The sequence below is a fragment of the Cataglyphis hispanica genome, chromosome 11, assembly GCF_021464435.1.
Source record: "Cataglyphis hispanica isolate Lineage 1 chromosome 11, ULB_Chis1_1.0, whole genome shotgun sequence".
Classification (NCBI taxonomy): domain Eukaryota; kingdom Metazoa; phylum Arthropoda; class Insecta; order Hymenoptera; family Formicidae; genus Cataglyphis; species Cataglyphis hispanica.
In genome coordinates this window covers 6,760,591-6,776,658 of record NC_065964.1, presented here as the reverse complement: position 1 = coordinate 6,776,658, position 16,068 = coordinate 6,760,591, and the positions used below count along the sequence as shown (strand labels likewise).

Genomic DNA, 16,068 nt, shown 5'->3' with positions numbered 1-16,068 from the left:
TTTTTTCCCTAATGGGAAATCGATTTTCTTTTAACAAAAATTTTTTTTATATATCTTATAATTTTTGATATTACATAGCATTGAGTTAAACAAATATGATTTATTTCTTTTCAGAAAGAAAGAAACAAAAAACTTAACTATCCGTATATTTTTTCAGGTCATAAAATTTAAAAAATCTTTTCCTTTAAATCAAAATGTGTGCCCTAAACTAGGAATGAAGAGATTTTTCCAATTTTTTAATTTGAGAAAGTATTTTTTGCACCTTTATGTTTGGATACAATAAAAAAGTAAAATTTTATTGGGAAAAAAAAAAAAATACCTATAAAAATACTGGCGATCTCGCGGAGGATCAAGATTCAGGTCGATCGAAAGTCGCGAAAGTGGTACGGAGACGAGAGTTATCCGCGGCCCACATCCCCGCGGATCAACAAGTGTCCTCTCTCTCTCCCCCGGCGAGCCCGGTGTGCTTCTATTCACGATTATATTGATGTGAGTCGGGGGTTGTCGGCGATGCGCAGACGCGGATTCTACAACCCCCGCCGGATCATCGTCGACGACGACCCCCGCCCGTCATCCTCGAAATGGTCGATATCTTTAGCTATATAGAGATAACCAACTCGGACGGTCTACGGTGGCCGTGCGCGAGACGCTTCGCTGAGTTCGAGCAGTCCACCACCAGTCTCGTCGCGTAATCGCTGTTGAACGAAATAACGCACACCCCCTGCGTGCATCGCGTGTGCTGACCGTGGTCCGTGATCGCGAGAGCGCGGTTACATCCGAGAGGGAAAACATCCCCGTCTGGCGCTCTCCCTTCGTTCGCATCACTCGACCCGCTCTCCTCCCCCCTCTGCGCGTTAAATATTAATCGATCGGTGGCACCGAGCGCAGCGCAGCGCGTGCTGCATCCGTCGACGTCGCATCTCACGTCGCATCGACAGCCGAAGACGACGGAATCGGCGCGGGATTTCCCACATCGACCGTCATCAGAGAGAGCGATCCGTCGTCCGCGAGGGGAGACAACCTCCTTCCCCGTTCCTAGGGAGTGACTCTTCCAGGTGACACTTTGACAGTCCACGTGAATTTTACTTGACGATCGACAGAAAGTGAGAATTCGCGAAAGAGAAAGAGAGAGATTTTTCCTCGAGAAAGTAAACTCGTCGCGATAGCTTGCTTATTGATTTCTCTTCAACTATCTCTCTCTCTCTCTCTCTCTCTCTCTCTCTCTCCCCCTCTCTCTTCTTTCTTTCCGTCTCTCTTGGTTCCTGCCCGCTTCTCTATCTACTTCTACTTTTAAATATTTAATTTATTTTATTCTCTTTCTCTCCTTCTTAACTCTACGTGAAACGTAAAAAAAAAATTGACCAATATATACAGAGTAGCCGTAATTATATTTTTGTCAGTGTCTCCTTTTTTCTTTTCCTCTCTTCTGCTTATTGTTAAATATATATTTTAAGCACATTTTGTACGAGTTTTTCTAATCTTTGATATATAAAATATGTCAACTCTCGAGAGTAAAAGCTTGTCCCTCGCTTTCTCACTTCCTGTCAGCCGTGGAAACTGCGGGCATGATCGCCAGACTTTTCATTCATTCGGGCTGACTTTCTGCGTTTTATGCGACGCCGTAGAAATCGTCGTGACGTAGGTGACCACGCTCCCTTCCCTCAATAAATTCCGCAAGCCTAACCATTTATTTATTTCGCATCGATACTTCTTCCCGCGATGTTCACAATCTTAAGATATTTCGCGGAGAAATCATGTCATGTAAATAAATTTGCTCTCACGTACCTTTTTCCTGAAAATTAAGATGAGAAAAGCCGAGATAAGACGGCGTGCTGATAAGTTAGTTATCTATCGTACAACATCCAGCTGAGTATCAGCCTTTATAATCAAACATGATAATTACTAATGATTCTTCGACGTGTATTCAGAAAGAAAATCGATATCATTAATTCTTTCGAGACATCTGTTAAATAAGAACTATCATAAATATTCTTGAAAAAAAGTTTTTTTCATAAAATAACATAAATTGAGAAAAAGTAATATTATTAATTATTCATAACACGAAAAATATCTCTTATATTTTTATAAATCATAATTTAATTACTTTATTTCAATTTCATCATTATCATCTATTTCTCCCTCTTATTTTTTTAATTTTACAATTGTTTATATATATATATATATATTTTTTTTTTTCTGCGTTTTATTGGTTTATTAAAGAACAATAAAATTGACAATTATTCGTGATTATTTTACAGAATAAAAAAATTCGTAATCGGTTGAGCATCTCGAAGGGATTAATTATTCGTTTTCGATTAAAGTAACGGGGAGTCGTTTAAAGACTTGACATCTTTGCGCTGACGCGCGTGCCTCTGACGTAAACGGAGGCTCCATCTTTTACCGCCGTTCATTCTACTGATGCACTGAAATCGAAACTACGTATCGGGTGGCGCGAGAGCGCCGAGCGTGGGTGGGCACCGGGTGTAACAATCGATTTGCCTCTCCGAAAATATTTGTTCTCTCAATGTCGCTTCCCGTCGTCGTCGACGGGATCGCGGGCGTGATTGCGAATACAAATCGGATGATTACGTGTCCGTCGATTCGATGAAAGGGCAACTCACGTCGAAGTGTCAAAGTCGAAGGAAACCAAAAGGTTTCTCCTCTTTTGCAATTTTTCCATTTTAATTCCAATTTCAATTATATTTAATCTGATTAATTAATTAGTATATTTTAATCTCAAATTTTATCATTAATTTTACATGTAAATTATTTCGCAAGTTGAGTTTCTTATTTCAAGAAATTATGTATGGATTATTTAATATCCTCGGGATCTTTATGGAGATATAAACACACACATTTCAATAAGTTTTTTCGTAAAGAAAATTTGCAATAAAAGAGATTTAAATAATTAATATTAAAAAAAATAACAACATCGTATGACATACAACAATGTTTCCGCATTAATAGTAAAGGTAATTTGAAAATTTCGAAGAAGCCACGTCGCCGAGAAGAAATGGACTTGTCCCGTCGCCGTGCCATCGATTTTCCGTATCTACTTGACCTCCGTAAAACGCCCGTCGTCTAAATCATCATCTGTCCACCGACAGACACGCGCAATTACCCACAGCTGTCTATCACGGAAATCGTCGTAACACTGTACAACAATGCGCGCAGGTGATAGCATACGTTATGGCGTTAACATACTTGCACCTTTTTTTTTACGACAACCGATCGTAGTTAACGTTGACGTGACATACGGCGACCGATATCGTTATCGTACACGGAAAACCTTGTCCTACTTTTATTTTTTATTAACTAGTACACCGTATCATACATGTGTTTGAGTGCGTGTAAGTGCGTGACGCAATCTTCCGGTTGAGATTTTATGCTTTTATTGCGCGCTTCTCATAAAATAATTACATATATGCAGTATAACCCGCGCGATCGTCTCGATTGGATCCGTTTTAATATTCGTGACGTTTTCCAGCAGCGATGCACAACGCGAGAAGATCTACAGATTCGAAATAAGCTGAGAAAAACTGCAAGTGTGACTAATCCGGATTTCAGTTCTTTCAATCAAGAATGTCGAGACACCAATAATGTTTCAATCATATGTAAGCGAAAGTAAAAAGAGAAACTAAATTTCACATGCAAATATTAAATTTTATATATTATTTCATCCGGAAGAAATATTAAAATATAATTATAATAATTATAATATTATTATAATTATATTATAATAAAATTTTATATATTATAATAATTATATATAAATATTATATATAATATATAATATTATATATAATATATATATATATATATATATATATATATATAAATTATATATTATAATAAAAATTTTAAAGATTTAGAAAAATGTCTCGTTCCTATAAAAAGCAATTTATTCTAGCCGAGAAAAATTTCGCTCGGAAAAGAGTTGAGTAAATCGATCGGAGAGTTTTTCTTTGAGAATATTGTTTTTTTTTTTTTTTATATATATATATGAAACTTCGAGTTAAAGAGTGAGTTTGTCGGCGAAACGGATCGCACACTTTTTTACTTCTGAAATAACTCGCACTCGACGAATCGAGTGTGAAATCGATAGGGACTTGCTACTGGATCTAAAACTTTCTCGGTTCACCCGCGGTTTTACATTAGGATATTTATAACTCTTGATTCACCGATTTATTTTATTTCCTAGTGCGAGTATAGTCGTATAACTTTTCACGAGTTGGTAATCGATGAGTTTCGAAACTTTTTCCCTTACATTTTATATATCTTCGCTATGTCTGCTATGCCTGGCATTATTTTCGCATCGAGAAAGAGAGAGACAACAAATTAAAGAAAAACTATACTTTCATTAATTATTGTAACGTTAGATAGATTACATTGAAACCAAGTTTTCATCTCTTCTTATGAAAGTATCGATTTCTCCTTAACAAGAAATATATATACGCACACGAGTTTTGAAAAATAAATATCTTCTGGAGTGCAAAAAAAGATCAATAAAATTTTACTTTATTAATTCAACTTCAGAGAGAGAGAGAGAGAGAGAGAGAGAGAGAGAGAGAGAGAGATCTAATCCTAATATAAAATTTGTATTTAAGCCAGGGAATATTTATATAGCAAATTTAGAATGTGTAAAGAAAGATAACTGGCGCGAGCAGGTATTTACCGACAAAATGTCAGGTAAGGTTCGTAAGATATCAATTATTCATTAAGCAAACATCCAAAAGAGACGAATGAAAGGAATGAATTGAGGCGACGTGAACGCGACTGTACGCACCTGCGCGAACCGCAGACTAATCGCAGGTCCGATTATCGCCGTCGACGCGTACGTGTGAAAGAAATATATATGCGCTACCGTAGAAAGAAAGAAAAATAGAACCGCAAACGTGGCCACGTCGTTCGCTAATCGAGTCGACCTGAATAATTTCCGCGATGCGTTTTATCGTGGATGCGAACAGCGTGCACATCCCGCAGTAACTTCCTTTATTATTCCGAATCGTTCGCGAATTATTCTCGGTTTAATTAAATTAAGCGCAGTTGAGTGATTAAAAAAAAAACGATACGTTGCATTTCGCGTCGCTGTCGAAGAGGAATAAATAGTGAACGTGTCAAGAAGATGATCGATAGTAATTATAACGGCCGATAATCGTCGAACGCGTTGGTTTTCCAAAGGAAAGTTACAGCTAATCAAAGTCTTGCACATTATTAATTAATAATTCTGCCGAAATAAGCTGTTGAAACGCGCTTGATAAAACAAGGTTAATAAAACAAGACTAGAAGCAATTAACGAAGCAGTTGATGAGTTTTAGTTGACGAAACGTGTGTAAGAGGCGCTTAATTAAACGGTAAATAAATTAGAGTGTCAATAAGGCGAGATCGCAAAAGACGGATTAAGATACAATGCATAATAAATTGCAATTAATAAAACGAGCAAACTAGAGAACAAGAAAATTGAAAGAATTCGTTCGCGTTAATGTGATCGAAGGCCGCAAATAAAGGAAGAGTGAAGGACGTGAAAGGGACCAATCGGGTGTCGCATCGTGATACATGTTATGTGTAAAAATGTCGAGGAAGTGCGAGAACGCATCCTCCACGCCGGTTAAGGACTCCGTTTTCGAGCTACGTACGCGGATGGCCCGGATGCTGTCCATCGTCGATATTACCTCGCAGAAGAATAATACGGTATCGGAATATCGACTCGATATGTTTCTATTGCGTTTCGAGTAAAGGAAAAACTAAAAAAAAAAAAAAACGCGCGAGAAAAAATTCAATAGACTTTAATTAAGACCTTGCATACGCGATAATATTGACGATTTATAAATTCCGAGTAACGATCGAGTAATTTCATTGAGCTTTCAGAGCCTGCAGTTTAACTGAGGGATTTATAAGACTAATGAGAGTTTACAGCGAAGTTGACAGGCACAGAACTGAAATGACTACAATAGCCAATAAAATATAACTTTCTTTTGATGCTTTAAATTTAATTATTTATTTATTTGACGTGCCATGTCTCCAGGAAAAAAAAAGAAGAGAATTTTAGATACCCTATTAAATTTCTTATTTATTTTTGGTATATATAACTTTTTTTACGTCAAACGGTTAATTTATCATTAAGTGACATTTATTAATATCACTGAAATTGATGAACCAAAATTATATCTTTAAATAAGATTTTAAATAAAACTGTATTAACCTTCTCTCGTATGAGGCTTTTATATATTGTGGCCTCTAACTTTCGATATTTTTATCCAATATTTTCTCGAACGTGATCATGCGGTCCGATAAACTGTGACGAATCATGCATCTTACTCATCTGTTGCATCAAACAGCTTCTCCTCTTGACTATCACGAGTGTAATTTTACAACACGGGCATGTGCAAAGCTAATCGAAATGCACGAGCCTCGTTGCATTATCCTCTTCCTCAAATCGCCAATCCATAAACGAGAATGTCGCAAAATCTGAAAAAATAATATATATATATAAATTATTTCGATGTAAAAATTTCGCTATAATCATTAATCAGACTATATATATATAATCATAAATTCTCTCCAAACTCTCATTAAAAATCCTAGAATTCTGCTGCAGAGAAATTAATAAATCTTTTATGTACAATTCCTTTTAATTTATATAAATTTTTTTAATAATAATTTGTACTGTATACAATCTGGGATACAATCTAATCTTCTTTGTAAATTCAAAAAAAATTTTTCAATTCTGTAAAACCGATTCTTTTGCAGATGGCGCGTCAGGATGGCAGAGATGCCGCGGATCAGAACTTTGATTACATGTTCAAACTGCTGATAATCGGCAACTCATCCGTTGGAAAAACCTCCTTCCTTTTTCGTTACGCGGATGATTCCTTCACCTCAGCTTTCGTGTCAACCGTAGGGATCGACTTCAAGGTGAAGACCGTCTTCAGACACGACAAAAGGGTCAAGTTACAGATCTGGGTCAGTATATCTTTACTCGTCCGTTCATTATCGCGCGTAATTAGAAAGACTTAAATAATATTCTTCACGATAACATATGCGTGCATAAAAAATAATGATTCGCATATATTATGAAGTGGATTATAAATAGCTCGCTTCTAGTTGCTTTAACTAATATTTTTTAATAAATCTTTTCTTCGCATTATTTTATGAATATCACGTTTAAATACAAGCGAAAAATAATGCTGATTATCACTCACTTATCTTGCATAAAATTGCATTATTAATTGATATTGCGCCTATTGATTCCTTGTTTTATTGATTATCTTTATACAGGACACGGCAGGTCAAGAGAGATACAGGACAATCACGACGGCCTATTATAGAGGCGCGATGGGTTTCATCTTAATGTACGATATCACAAACGAAGAATCCTTTAACTCAGTCCAGGACTGGATCACACAAATAAAGAATTATTCGTGGGACAACGCCCAGGTAATCCTCGTGGGCAACAAATGCGACATGGAAGAAGAGAGGGTGATTAGCTCTGAGAGAGGTAAACAGTTGGCGGAACAATTAGGTGTACGATTCTTCGAGACCTCGGCCAAGGAGAATATCAATGTTAAGGTATGTATGTCTCGCGTGTCGCAAAAATTCGGTAAATCACCGAATTGATTTGACAAGTGCGATGAAATTCTTTAAATACAAATTTCGCAGTTTTAAATACTGATAATTAACTGCCTTTAGTTGTAAAAGAAAACTAAAAAAACCTTCTTCCCGGTTTCTGTTTGGTAATTTACATAAGATAACGTAAGAATTATAATTGCGAATTTACTTGAATATTCATAGTAAGTTTTTGATAAAATATTTCCTTTAAAGAAGCAGCTTGTTACGTTCTTAAATGCGATGGCAAATTTCTATTTATTGGAAAAAATATTTTATTTTTTAAATTGTATTTTCACTGACTAATTTTTTTGATTGTTTCTGACACGAGTGAGAATAATTCAAAGACCTTGCGAAAATTTTTGAAATGCCGTCTCACAAATCTCTGATAGCCAATCTTCTACTTTATTGTGCCGCGAAAACATGCGGATATCGATCCCGCCTGTCGCGAGGTCACACGTATGATCGATTCTCTCTCTCTCTCTCTTTCTCCTTTCAACAGGCGGTATTCGAGACGCTGGTGGATATAATATGCGACAAGATGAGCGAATCTTTGGACAATGATCCGACCCTGATGGCGGGTGGTATGGGCCAGACCAAGGGTCAACGACTTACCGATCAGCCGACCAATCCATCGAACGCTAATTGCAATTGCTAAAAAAATACGGCGACACGCGGAAGAGAGGGAAAAAAAGCCAGAGAGATCGTATGTGTGTGTTGCACATGTGTGTTGCGTGTGTTAGAAAGAGAGGAAAAGAAAAAAAGGAGGAAAAAAGAGGAGAGGAAGTGTCGTGCGCGACGCTGGCGAGTTAACTAGTCCACTTACTTCGTCGTTCCTTCGTTATGTTATTTATTTCGGAGGCCGCCTTTCGTTCTCATCTATTTCCTTTCATCCTTTCTCGGCGCGAGGCGATATGTAAAATGAATTTAATGTATGCTATAATTATATATATATATATATACATACATATATACAATATATATACACGTAACGATTGTGATCATTGAGATGTGACCGAATAGACTAACGACCGCGATCGACCGTGGTCCTCCTTTCGGTTCATTCGCTTGATAGGATCAGGAATGGACTTTGATAAGTTCAGATTTCTATGCCACAGATATGATCATTACGTTTTTCTTATTAGGAATAAACATGATATTTGTTGCGATAGTTATTAATGATATCAGTTCGCGGATTGCTCCTTAAATTATTAAAATTTACTTAAACCTAATTCAGGTTTGACCATCTCTATTATTTTTTTTTTTTTAAGAATCAAAAAAGGCAAAAGATTCAATTGACTCGCGATTAATCATCCGGATAAAAATGAAAATCTTTAAAGCAACAAAAATGAGAAAATATCTGTGCTTTTATCGTATATATGGTCCTTTTTACAATTTTATTAAAAAGTTGATTTTTATAAAACTTAAATTTTTTATATATTAACTGTATTTCGCTTATCGAGATTATTCTCGTGTATCTGGCATCGAGATCTGAGCTAAAATAATGCCGAGTGATGATTTCTATTACTGAGAAGAAAAAAAAAATAGAAAATTGCGCGAGAAAAGATACTAGAAGTATGAAAAAAACATTGTATTGTTTCGCGGTTGATAATAATTAATGACGATGATCATTATAGCGGGAACGATGTTGCTTACTCGATGTTTGGCATTATAGATTCATGCAAAAAAATCGGACACGAGTCGAAGGGAGTGACTCCGTGCATTAAATAAAATGCGCTCAAAAAAGTCTGACAATAAGTGTCAATCATTCGACAAAATTCACAACACAAGTTCTGAATATCGAGTAAACGGAGATGTAATAGATGAAAGGTTAAAATACAAGAGCGATAAGATACGCGAGCAGTTGCTTTAACGATTATTATATTAATTAATATTCGTAATTTATGTGAAAGCGATTGAATAAGATTCACGTAATCTATAATCAGATATTCTAAATCTAAAAAAAAAAAATTATTTAAAATGAATATAAAATGAAATAAAAAAATCCTTCAACAAGATACGCTTGAAAAAACTTAAATAATATGTTTAAGAAGAATTTTTTTTATCTTTTAAAGACCTAAAACATTTCATTATCAAACTTTTTCAGCATTTGAAACATTTTTTTAACCAATAATATTCGATTATTCATGCGCAATTGATGATTGTGTATCGACTAATGTACTTGCAGCGAGTATAACTCTCGTAATTTAGATATAAAGTGTCACGATGATAATGACAATGCCGATCAAATATGCACAATTTATTTTCACTCACGGAAAAGTCTAAATATTTTAAAATCAAGCGTTTTTGGATATTAAATACATTTTTCGTTGCGACTGAAGTATAGCGGTTTGTTAAGGTATCTTTTTTGCAAATTGATTATAATGCCAAATTTTGAAAAAGTTCCTGAAAAGTATTTGATTGTATTTATTGTTATTTTATTTTTCATTAATTTTCAATTAATGTAATGTAATGTAATTTCGTTGACGTCTCGTTGCTCTTTTTTTTTTTTTAGATGAAATGATATTTATCAATAAAAAAGCGACAAGAAAGTTGTGTATCGCAAGAGGAAATTTCATTTCTGTGCAATTCTCTTTATAACTACGTTTAATCAATTATCTATTTAATTACCCATCGAATAAAATGACAAGATTATGATCGTGAAAAAAAAATATCGCCTTCGATAAAATGTTAAATCTCCGAATTTTCGAGATAAGTGTCGCGGTATAAGTAATAATGTAATCAATAATAATCACTCAGCAATTTCATATATTGTATCAATCTCGAAATGGCATTCTTCGCAAAATTATTTAAGGAGGAAGCATTAGCGAATGCTAATGTCGGTATCGACGAAGGCCGAGATAATGTTAAGGCCGTGTTCGACGAGATCGCAAAGCATCTAGAGAGGAACCAGGAGCATCGATCTGGTGTCAATTATCGAGGAGTACCGACGTCCCGCTACTATTATTACTATTACTTCAGTCATCATCCGGCGTTAAACCTATCTACCTATCTACTATAGGCAAGCTGCCCTCTGTACATAAATGAGATAATAAATGCAAAAAGGTATCTATTATGTATCACTGAATCTGTAATAAGGTGTAATGTGTAATGCGTTAATTTAGCGAGAAGAGCATGCCAGAAATCACGCGGCCCGCGACACCGGACGCGGGTAATTAATTGACAATGATTAATCGATCGCGAATTGTCAAACGGCAATCGCGTCCTCGATCGAGCGATTGAAAGCGATGAGAAAAAGAGAAAAGCAACTTTTAGCGCGATTTAAAAAAAAAAAACGCAGTTATTAGTGGATACTAGCACTATTGTAACTTCGACAAGTACGTATCTTCGTTACAGATATATGTGCAAAAATCTTACGCCAATTATCGCATGCCCGAATTATTTGCAGATCGTTCCCGTTATAGATTTTTATCTACAGCGTTAAAATCCAAACTAATTGAAATTATACAGAATTTTGATCTCTGTTTTTTTCTTATAAACAGAAATGTTCTTCCGGTTGTCGCGGGTATTTGTATGTATGTATCGTACGGTGTGTAAACTGTACTATATATATACGCCTAATATTAACTATAATTACGTTATGATAAAATAATAATCTATCACTACAGACACATACACCACGCGCGCACACATACATATACAATATCACATCGAGGAAAAGAATAACATGAAAAGACACACATGGAGAAAAAAAAAAAAAGAAAAGAAAAGAAAAAAAAAACAAATTCACATCACAGGCGTTACGTTGACCATTTGTAACAAAACAGTTGTATTCTAAATAAGCTGTATAATTGTAGCAGAAGTCAATCATGGATGTTTTCAACGATCGCTACGTCGTATATGTTAATTATACGTGTATATGTGCACAATCTGTTAATGACGCTGACCCCGAGAGAGAAAGAGAGATAGTGCGTATGTATGTAAGCATGTGAGAAAAAGTGAGAAACAGAGTGAAAGGACGAGCAAAAGAAAATGAGAGAATGTAACACAGAAACTACTTTGCAATGAAAAAATTTGACGTAGCGGCAAATGTAAACAATATATATACATATACATATATATTTAAAAAAAAATGACAAAGCTAATTGTGTATCGCTCGCGTTGCATGTCTAATATGTACGCGTGTACATACGTGAGAAAATAGCGAGCGAGCAAGCGAGAGAGAGAGAGAGAGAGAGAGAGAGAGGGAGGGAGAGAGAGAGAAAAATACGAAAAAAAAAGAAAAACAAACAGTGGAGTAAATCTATAATTTGCAACACGTGTACAAATCATTGACAATTCGGAGGACCAATTGGTAGATTGCAGTTGGCAGTCGCTTATCGCGATCTCGTTCAATTGTGACACGACTCTCGATTAGTCTTTACCCCAATTCCACCATTACTCGCTCTGCGAAAAAAATTGACAAAAGAAAGGACGAATCGAAAAATGAATTTTGTCCCTCTGTCAAACAAAAATGTGCAATCTGAAGAATCAATTTAGAAGATCTTCTTTGAAATCATTTCGGTTTTCTTTCTATTGACAGAGAGAAAATATAAAAATTTTTAAAGCCAATCGCACATAATTCAAGATTCCGAATGCATAAAGTAAAATCTTACGGATTCTTTCGTCCTTTTTCTGCAGAGGCTTTTCATATCATCGTATCAACCACTGAATCCTCCGGAATCAACTCGCGGAATATTTTTCGCGAAAGAATTATCGAGTGTTTCGCGAAAATACCCGGCGAGATCGATGTTGTTATAAACGTCGACGATACGATAAGGCGCACTGTCTTGAATTCGTTTCGCGAAAAAAGAGAGAAAGAGATGTGCGAGTTTACGATTACCTGTCATTTCTGCCTTGCATAGCGCATATCGTTAAAAGATTCTCGGTCATTGACAATCCTCGTCAATCGAATTTGCGCGATTTATCGCGACGGAGAGTGACTTTTCCCTCTGCCCGAATATTTAGAATGATGAAGCTTCATTGTACGCCAGTGTATCAAGCATCGATCATATATATATATATAGACAGAGCTTAATTGTATAGAAACAAATACAGTCAGCGATATCGATTTTCTCCACGGGAGTAACACTGTGCCGCTTCTTGCCTTTTTTTTTTCTCCAACGAACCTGCTCAAACGAATGTTCCTCAAGAGGCGAAAGGTAAGAAGAATGTGAGAAAATATTTAGAAACTCTCTCTCTATACACTAGGCGCGAATATTTAAGTAAGGAAACTTATTAAATAATATTAATACAGTAAAATAAATTCTTTTTTTGCTTTCCTTTATCGGTGAGAATGCTTGCAAAGATGATGAATGAAGAAATTTAAACTTCATTCAAACAAATTTAATTTAAACACTAGTCGTAATTATTTGTAGCTATTTTACATGTTGAAAGAACGCCCAAATTCAGGAAATTTAATTCTTTCCCTGCTCAGCATAGAAATAGAAGCGCGTCATTGAAAAGACGTACTTACATTACGTCTCTCTCTAAAATTACGTGCGACTATAAAATTAGCACTCGAAATCCGAGTATCTGTCGTAATTGCATCCAATCTCACTGACACTATATATCCCGGTGCTCAAAGGACACCCATTTTACAAGATTAGCAATAAATAAAAAGATAATCATGTCGCAGAAAAAGTGAATTATCAGTTATCCGTTCAGCTACACTATTTTCCTATTAATTTTGTTTTAATGATTTTAATTATTAAAAAAAAAACTATATAATAAAAAAGCTATGTTAGCTATCAAATTTTATACATTAAATTCCATTTGATGCTGCCGTCAGCGCAAACAAAAATATTTGGAAATAATTGAGTCAATATAGTTATTATTAACAAGATACAGATTATTAACAAGATATTATTATAATGAATTCATTCGACATATGTTAGATCGTCACAAAATTTTCAATTTTATTTCTTAAGTCATGTCCTACTTTTTTTATTAAATATGTTGTTTCATTATCGATTTATCCGCGTTTAAGATCTATATATCTTCTCTACAATGGAGTATTTCGTAATAAATGTAGCATCGATAAGATAGGGCGCTTTAAAATTCACATCTACACAAAGTAATCGTCGAAACATTTTCGTAAAATTTATGGACGACGCAGATGTCATGATGAATAAATTATATAGTGAGAATATCGTTCTGGAACTTGGCAACTTGTCCACAGATGAAATTTCGACACTGTTAACGGCCCCAAAGTGATAACTGCCGTTATATAAATAAATCTTAGACTTTCATGAATGGCAATTCAAAGTACAACAAAATTACAAAAATTAATCTGCAAACATCTTTAGAAATGTAACGATACTTCACATAGAAAATTTTTCACCTGTCGTAATAATTTTTCTCAATCCAAGATAAATATTTATTTCCATTACTGTTGTATTATATATATGTAAAAAATTTAATAATTTATCAAATTATTTAACATCGCGTGTATATCTTTCAAAGATAAAGCTTTCACACAGCACGATTATCGTGTATTATCGTTTACATTTACACGAATATTGAATTTAAAAGACGCCTCAGATGAAAAAAGCGGAATTCGTGCTTTAAGGGCAAATAAAGGCAAATAAGAGAGTTGTTAGTCGCCTGTCCTTGGACGTCTAAAAACGTAGTGACGTCGCCGTAAATAGATTTCTTGGCAACAGACTGACGACGCGGGAAGCTCGATCCTCACTCCCGTGTCCAGGAAAAATCTGGCGCCCGCAGTAACGACATACACTCGCGTTGTTGGCCCTGCGAGATGTCCCCGTCGCATGCCCAGTCGCACCGCGAAAACATTCGAGACATTCGCCTCATTGCCTCTTACCCTGTATCTCTCTCTCTCTCTCTCTCTCTCTCTCTCTCTCTTTTACTACGCCGATGACAAATCTCATCGCGGAATCGCGACGCGATGCACTTTGGAGGATCCTTGGCAACCCGCTGCAATCTGACTCTGTCTGGCCCGAAAACAAGAGCTAGCATTGTAGCTATTTTGTCGACGATCAAAAGTCGGGACAACCGACTCGTAAATCGTTCACGATTTCAGCATCCGAGTTATTTTTCTATAATATGTCTTAGATTTTTCTAGCATTTAAAAAACTTGAAATGATACATTTGTAGAATGTTAGATGCACAGAAAATGTATTATACTTGGAAAAGTAGAGAAATATATCTAAAGAAATATTTTATCACATCGGACGATTACTCAAAAAAAAAAAAAAATTCATATAAATTATAAAAATTGTTTGCGTATTTAATACCATTATCGTTATGGCATGATTAAGTTAGAGATATTTCTATGATTGATTAATTTAAAAATAAAATAATATTTTGAAAGGCTGCTTTTACGAAACAATTAACAATTTTTCGAATATCAGATTGAAGGCATGTTGGAAGAGATTTTTGCACCTTTTCTTGTACATTTTAAGGGGGCTATAAATGAATACCCCTTTGAAGAGAGCCTTCCTGTCTTCCAATACGGTAAAAATAGTCGATAGGCATTGACCCACAGAGAGGAGGGGCTGTCAATGCCTACCTGGCCTACGTTGTAAAACGTCGGAAGATCCATTTAGAACTGATGGATCGGCAGTTTCGCTCGCGTCTGCATCTCATGGGTTTGACCAAAAAAATATATAAAAATCACGCAATCTAAAAAATTTAACTTTTTTTTATAAGAATCTAAAGTACATGTATCTTTCAGATAAAAATTCAAAATATTTAGCCACTTTTCCTCTTGACTCTGATACATATCGTATAATAATTCTATTAAATTTACGATTTTCGATTTTGTCACACACATACATAAAACATCAAAGTTGCCAATATATAAATATGATATACTAAAAATACTAGATCGTTCTTTCGATTTTGTAAATATAAATTTATGTCAACACTCAATCTTCTTGATCTTTTCTTTAAAAAAAAAAAAGTTTGACGACACAACTTATTAGCGTCTTCAGGAACCGTTTTATACGTCGATGATTTTCGTTAATGAAAAATCGATATCGAATCGATCAAAGAATCCGTAGATGAAATTCACGACGTGATGGAGGTCACTGTGTATAGCGTATAGTAATCTCGTTAGTTAAGACCGTTATACAGAGACGCGCCAAGACGCGTGGTGAATTTAAAAAACCACGAATCGCCGCCCGGGCATCCCATTAATCCCGGGGGCTTTACAGCACATGATTAGTTTTTCCGTCGCCGTCGTGGTCGACTAACGAGATTGTCTCCGGAGTACAGCACGCGAAGAACCGATCAAAAGCGAAGTCGTTATATAGCGTGGGAAATTGGGTCGGTCCTTGTAACGCCTCAACGTCGCGATCTTATATATTGAGTTACAAGAAATTCGAAAGCGGAGAAGAGAGGAGAGACAAGGAGACCAAAGAGGAAGACAGTTCTCTTCTCGAGAATTCTCCAGAGGACTAAACCGCGCGTGTCCGCGTCGATATTTATTAGATTATC

At 35.6% G+C, this 16,068-nt stretch overlaps 1 protein-coding gene across 4 annotated transcripts; it reads left to right on the top strand.

The window, feature by feature from the left end:
* The first annotated feature begins 647 nt into the window (after positions 1-647).
* Positions 648-12,694, top strand: LOC126852662 (ras-related protein Rab-3). Of its 4 annotated transcripts, none has more exons than XM_050597678.1 (4): positions 648-1,055; positions 6,751-6,963; positions 7,279-7,569; positions 8,108-12,694. In XM_050597678.1, the coding sequence occupies exons 2-4, from the start codon at positions 6,751-6,753 to the stop codon at positions 8,261-8,263; spliced, it is 660 nt and encodes a 219-aa protein (XP_050453635.1). In that variant the 5' UTR covers positions 648-1,055; the 3' UTR covers positions 8,264-12,694. The 4 variants fall into 4 exon arrangements, with proteins under 4 accessions (XP_050453635.1, XP_050453634.1, XP_050453636.1 ...); XM_050597677.1 differs by lacking the exon at positions 648-1,055 and adding an exon at positions 3,281-3,614; XM_050597679.1 differs by lacking the exon at positions 648-1,055 and adding an exon at positions 4,872-5,354.
* The last annotated feature ends 3,374 nt before the right edge of the window (positions 12,695-16,068 follow it).